Raw genomic sequence first — 7,041 nt, 5'->3', positions numbered from 1 at the left:
CCCTACTCTAGTCCCAGTCGTCCCAGTCCAACAAAAACATTGGTAGGTTAGGTTTTTTGTTTACACACAAACACATAGGCCTAATTTGTTGTTTATTAAAAGACCGTTGTCGTTTCGTATTCGTCGTTTGTTGATCTTACAGATCTTTGAAGTTTACGTTTATAGTTTGTGTTGTGTTTGTACTTTGGAGTGTGTCAAGAATTTTGTTATTTTACTAGGCCCTGTATAAATTCGTGTTGTTAAACTATTTAATATTTTAATGTCATTCACACTCAGGTAGGAATAGTGATTAGTATTTTGTTGTGTTAGGGAGTTTATGCATGTTGATCCTCCAGATTTTTTGTTGAGACTAAACTAACTTAACCTAGGCTAGGGTATAACTGACCATAATAGGCCTATATCAGGTTTTTCCCCAAAAAACCTGATTTTCATTTAATATTTAACATACCCTCCTTATACCGGTAATCATTTTATGACTTAGGCACTAGTCAATATAGGCCTAGGCCTACTGATCCCAAATGTTTTTAAATCCTAAAGTGGCTGCACTTTACTCTACGTCCTACACTTGTTCGAATGAAAATAGCGATTATTCGATTGTTTCATTCGATATATCGTTTGGTTAGTTGGGTTAGGATAATCTTACCTAACTAACCAAACGATATATCGAATAATCGATAGGCTATATTGATCGATATTTTTGTTCAAATGAGTGTTAGGACGTAAAGTAAAGTGCAGCCCCTAAAGTTTGTTATTATCTTTCCACTAGAGGCTACTAAGCTTATGTCATGTAATGCAGATACTTAACCTATGAACGGCCCTTGTCTTGATTGTCTTGTTCCCTACGTTTAACTGTAGGTATAACATGTCCGTGAAGTTAGCGTGGTACTCTAGCTTATCCAATTTTGTTCATACCAGTCGTTAACTTAGTTCTTAGTTAGTTCTCGATAGTTCCCCAATATTTTCGTTAGTTCACAAAAAATAAAAGTAAGTTAATAGCTAATAATTAATGGGTACGCTAACTTCACAATTCCAGTTTCTAGCGGGCACCGTTTTCTGACTAAAAATGCTTACACCTATATATCAATCGTTAGTTCTTGATAGTTCTCCTATAAGTTAGGGCACCGTTATCTGATCAAAAATTCATAACTAAATGTACATCTTAGGGTAATTATTTGGACGTAGTGACTACTCGCAAAAGTGAAATTTTTTTTTTTCATAATGACCTAAATTTCACGCTGAATCCGAAAATGAGGTTTTTATTTTTCGGAAAATACCGGAAATTCCCGAAAAAAGGAAAAAACGGGAAAAATATTTTTTTACTCAAAATATGTCATGTGGGTACTCAAAATATGCGGAATATTGTGTAGATTAAGAATATGCAAGAATTGTTTTGATCCGATGAAAAACACCGGAGATAAGACGAAAAAACTGAATAATCTGTTAGGTTAGGCTTGGTTAGGCTAGGTTAGGCTAGGTTTGGTTGGGTTTGGTTAGGTTTGGTTAGGTTTGGTTAGGTTAGGTTTGGTTTGGTTAGGCTAGGTTTGGTTAGGCTAGGTTTGGTTGGGTTTGGTTAGGTTAGGTTAGGTTTGGTTAGTTAGGTTTGGTTAGTTAGGTTAGGTTAGTTTAGGTTAAGCTTGGTTAGGTTAGGTTTGGTTGGGTTTGGTTAGGTTTGGTTAGGTTTGGTTAGGTTTGGTTAGGTTAGGTTTGGTTAGGTTTGGTTAGGTTAGGTTTGGTTAGGTTTGGTTAGGTTAGGTTTGGTTAGTTAGGTTTGGTTAGGTTAGGTTAGGTTAGTTTAGGTTAAGCTTGGTTAGGTTAGTTTATCAATAACATGAGTATTGTAAGTAAACTAACCTAGCCTATCCTAACCAAACCAAACCTAACCAAGCTTAACCTAAACTAACCCAACCAAACCTAACCTAACCAAACCTAAACTAACCTCATCATTAGGTTAGGTTTGGTTTGGTTAGGTTAGGTTAGGTTAGGTTAGTTTACTTACAATACTCATGTTATTGATAAACTAACCTAACCAAACTTAACCTAAACTAACCTAACCAAACCTAACCAAACCTAACCAAACCCAACCAAACCTAACCTACCCCAACCAAACCAAACCTAACCTAACCTAATGATGAGGTAAGGATAGGTATGGTTAGGTTAGTTTAGGTTAGGTTAAGTTTGGTTTGGTTAGGTTAGGTTAGTTTACTTACAATACTCATGTTATTGATAAACTAACCTAACCAAACTTAACCTAAACTAACCTAACCTAACCAAACCTAACCAAACCTAACCTAACCTAACCAAACCCAACCAAACCTAACCTAACCTAACCTAACCTAACCTAGCCTAACCAAGCCTAACCTAACAGATTATTCAGTTTTTTCGTCATATCTCCGGTGTTTTTCATCGGATCAAAACAATTCTTGCATATTCTTAATCTACACAGTATTCCGCATATTTTGAGTACCCACATGACGTATTTTGAGTAAAAAACCATTTTTCCCGTTTTTCCCTTTTTTCGGGAATTTCCGGTATTTTCCGAAAAATAAAAACGTCATTTTCGGATTCAGCGTGAAATTTAGGTCATTATGAAAAAAAAAAATTCACTTTTGCGAGTAGTCACTACGTCCAAATAATTACCCATCTTAGATATAGCCTATCGATCATTAGATCTTCGTTAGTTCAGGATAGGTACTTAGTTCTTCAATATTGATGTAAGTTTCTCCAAAAATCAAAAGTTATACGTAGTAGTGGCGTAACTAGAATATGGCTTTAGGGGGGGGGGGGATGGAGGTGCCCCAACACCAGGGGCCTGGGGGATGTGGAATATTTTTGAGAACTAACGATTTATATATAGATGTAGGCTATGCATTTTTCACCAGACTGTACACAGTGGAAATTCTTTAGGTGTGCAGTTGGTATAACCAACCACTTTTGGCTGCACTTTACTTGACGTCCTACACTCATTCGATTGTTTTTTCGATTCGATATTTTCATTCGATTGTTTCATTCGATATATCGTTTGGTTAGTTAGGTAAGGTTAACCTAACCTAACTAACCAAACGATATATCGAATGAAGCAATCAATTAATCGATATATCGATCGATATTTTCATTCGAATGAGTGTAGGACGTCAAGTAAAGTGCAGCCCCACTTTTAAAAATGCTTTAGTCCTATAGGCCTAACTTTTTTAATTTTGGAGAACTAACATCAATATCAAAGAACTAACGGGAATTAACAAGGAACTAATGATTGATATATAGATATCAGCATTTTTTACCAGAAAACAGTGCATGCTGGAAATTATTTAGGTGTGTAAATTGGCGTGACCACTTTTTTTGCCTTAGGCCTATAGGCTAATTTTTTATTTTTTGAAAAGTACCTGACAAATATATCGGAGAACTATCAAGAACTTACGATTTATATATTGATATACCGGTAGGCATGTTTTGTCAGAAAACGGTGCACGCTGGAAATTCTTTATGTGTGAAGTTGGCGTAACCACGTTTAATGCCTTAGCCTATAATCTATTTCACTTTTGGAGAACTAAGTTAACATCCATATTGAAGAACTATCGATAACTAACAATGAACTACCGTAATGATTTATATATAGATAGGTGTCAGCATTGTTCACTAGAAAACGGTGCACGTTGGAAATTCTATAGGCCTTTGTGCGTAATTGGCGTAGGCCTAACTACTTTTTTATTCCATACAACTTTTTTATTTTTGGAGAACTAACAGTAGCCTAATTTGGGGAACTATCGAGAACTAACGAAGAACTAACGATTGGTTTATAGATGTAAGCATTTTTCATCAGAAAACGGTACACACTGGAAATTCCTTAGGTGTGAAGTTAGCGTAACTACGTTTAATGCCTTAGGCCCTAGCCTATACTTAACTTTTTATTTTTGGAGAACTAACATCAATATTGAAGAACTAAGGAGAACTAAAGAAGAACTAACGAATGATATATAGCCTAGATGTAGGGGCCTAAGCATTTTTCACCAGAAAACGGTGCCCACTAAAAACCGGAAGTAGGCTAGAAAGTTAGCGTACCCATTTTTATCGGCTATCACTTTTTTGTTTTTGAGAAGTAACAAAAACATTGGGAAACTATCGAGAACTATCGAAGAACTAACGTTTGGTATGAACAAAAGTGGATACTCTAATTTGGGTCCGTTAACTTCACGGCCTCTGTATAACAGCCGTCCTTGTTCTCTTTAGTCACATCTTAAGACTTTTCACACTGCCATTCAATTTACTATTGTGTCTCAAAACTTCATGTTTAGTAAAATCAATTTTGGCTACTTAGCTCCGTGTCTAAGTAGTTAGGCATAGTCATAGTTTATGCAAAAACTATAAAGCTAGACATTAAAAATTCGTTTGGAGGCACCTATACTAAATAATTACCAATCATTGCATATTTTTGTAAATCACAATTTTGGTTGTTCCTAACTAGCCTAGTTATAACTTCTCTCTTTTTTATGATTTTTCTAAAATGTAGCAGGTTAACCGTGTTTTAACAAAATATAACTTAGGCCACAGAGAATAGACCATTTGTCTATTGTTGACCATTATTGACCATTTATTTAATAGAGAGGATCATTTATTGTCTGTGCTTAGGCCTTTTTTTAATAACTTAAGTATGGTAAATCATATTTATTTTCCTTTTAGGTTGATCAGATGTCACTGTTTCCAGCCTACAAACCAAGTACTTCAACAGTTGATTGTGATACCTTAAATATTGATGTACCTTCAAGTAGGCCTACTCATGAAGTTATAACAAACAGTCCAGGTAAGAAAATAAGTTTATACAAGTTATACAAGGCTACCTTTTACTGCTATGAAAAATTTAAACTAAACTGTTTTGGTAGGTTAAGGGTCTTTGAATTAGAGTTAATAACTGCACACATTTGAATAAACTCTTTTATTGAACTGTAAAATTACCTTCTCCTTGATTTAATACCAGCTAATGTAGCCGAGACTTAGAAACGATAGAACACGGAACGGAACAGAGAGACAGATAACTAACTCAACTCACCAGTATTCATTCCAAGACTGAGATCGTCCCCTTTCTTCCGATGGTCTCTTCTTTGAACTTGTTGACCTCTATTTGAATCTCAACGTCTTGCTGTGGCTCTTGGTTCTTTCAATCTTAGGCCTACCGTATATACTATATGATTGATTAAAATAAACTTTGACTTCTTGACAAATAATATAATATAAACATTTCTTTTACTATATAACACCAGCATAAAATGTTTAGGCTACGTCACGAATATTTACAATAAAAATAAAACAATAATTTACAATATAACCTAAACGGACTTCCGTTTACTTTCGGATTTTTATAAGGTTTTAGGCTTTAAAAACTTTGAAAAACTTAAATGGCGGTGGATTTTAAAGGGCTGTGAGGTCGTCCTCAAAGAACTCCTCGAGCGTGTAGTATGGCCTAGCTTTCAACCAACACTTCAACTTAATCTATCGTCAATTGATAATCTATCATGATACAGTTCAAAACTTATTGTCGATGATGGCAAACTGGCAATATGCAATATTTTTTAAGACAAATACAAAATAACTTATTCTTAGTAACATCCTATAGAGTTTAGCGTATTGTTCCCATGGCTAAGCATGGGAGCGGAGATGCCGAGATTCCTAAAAAGCGGAGTGCTCTTAAAACAAGGTCGGTTAAAAACAAACTAATATTTTACGAGCGAGGGTGAATAATCTGATTATTGGTTAATGCGAGGTGAGTTAAGATGTAAGAGGTCCTGTGATAACTATCTAATCTTTTTTGGTACGCATCTCCTTTGCAAAGATTTTACTTATAGAAACATCCTTTTTTTAACAGCCTTAAGCTATTGCACCATTTTATATGGATTGAGTTTTAATGGAAATGTGTCTTGTTTATACCAAACTATTTTTACCTTTGTTATCTCTTACCATTGCTCTCCAACTGCAGTGATATTTAGTTTGAAATTGTTTCTATTATGTAAGTACTCACTGTGCTTCAAGAATGAAAAAAATCACATTAACATATGCCAAGATTTTTTTCAGATTTGTCATGGCTTAAAAATACAAGTTACTCCATTGAAGCCAAAGAGTTCAATCATGAGGCTAAACAGAGCTGCAATGAAGAGAAAGATAAAACATCAAAACCTGAAGACAAAGAACGTAATAGGGGCAAAACTAAAAAGAAGAAGAAACCCGACAAAAGAGAGAAAAGGTTAAGGTTTGGAAAGCTTTAATTATTTGTTGTTTTGTCAATACTTTAGTCATTGGACTAAGCAAAATACTCTAATAAATATTCCTTAACACTCATAAAACATTCATGTCCAGAAAATGGTTTTTTTTTTAATACAGTTGGGAATAAACTTTGACTTAAAACCAATTTACTTAAAAAGTATGCAAATTGAAAGTTCATTTTTGTTTAGCAAATTTCTTATATAGGGAATATGCTGAAAAACTATTACTGTAGGTCTCATGGTTAGGCATAGACCTGGGACTTTTTCATTTTGATGTCCCCAGAGGACGAAAAGACCATCCGTTCGGATTCATATATACTGTATAAGTCTGTTAAAATCATGTAAAAATTATCCGATTTTTTATGAAATTTGGTAAAAACGTGTTAACCTATATTTATTCGAAAGGGTTCATAAACCACCTTAATCGGACTTAGAATCGTTTGATTCATAACAAAACGAGGAAAGTCCTACAAACATGATAACCCAACCTAACATACGCAGCATGCTGTATAAAGGTGGCCTCTGTATAATACAAAAGTAAATTTTTTACATTTGGGGAAAAATAACGGAAATAACCAATTTTTATCCCATAAACCCCCATTCCCATGTAGTGTGATTAATTGCTGGTTAATGAACCCGTTCAAATATATGTAGGTTTATACCAAATATCATCAAAATAATTTTCCTCGAGTTATTGTTCTACCAGACTTGTATAAAAATATACATACACCGGTATGAATTTCAACTGATTGCACTTTTGGCCTCTTGGGGACCTCAAAACAAAAAAGTAAAT

At 34.5% G+C, this 7,041-nt stretch overlaps 1 protein-coding gene across 3 annotated transcripts in view; it reads left to right on the top strand.

Moving 5' to 3' along the window:
* The first annotated feature begins 117 nt into the window (after positions 1-117).
* The window catches only part of LOC128986191 (nuclear exosome regulator NRDE2), a 37,917-nt gene continuing 30,993 nt past the window's right edge, over positions 118-7,041 (top strand). For 2 of the 3 annotated variants that reach the window (XM_054406413.1, XM_054406395.1), the window contains exons 1-3: positions 118-276; positions 4,675-4,795; positions 6,061-6,235. In XM_054406413.1, coding sequence (XP_054262388.1) covers positions 4,684-4,795; positions 6,061-6,235 — 287 coding nt within the window. In that variant the 5' untranslated portion in view covers positions 118-276; positions 4,675-4,683. The remainder of the gene's footprint in view (positions 277-4,674; positions 4,796-6,060; positions 6,236-7,041) is intronic. The other variant, XM_054406404.1, reaches the window with a different exon arrangement.

This window comes from Macrosteles quadrilineatus, unplaced genomic scaffold (genome assembly GCF_028750875.1).
Source record: "Macrosteles quadrilineatus isolate MER2022 unplaced genomic scaffold, UCM_ALF_1.0 Scaffold_1__1_contigs__length_201487025, whole genome shotgun sequence".
Lineage (NCBI taxonomy): Eukaryota > Metazoa > Arthropoda > Insecta > Hemiptera > Cicadellidae > Macrosteles > Macrosteles quadrilineatus.
This window is presented reverse-complemented; position numbering and strand designations above follow the sequence as displayed.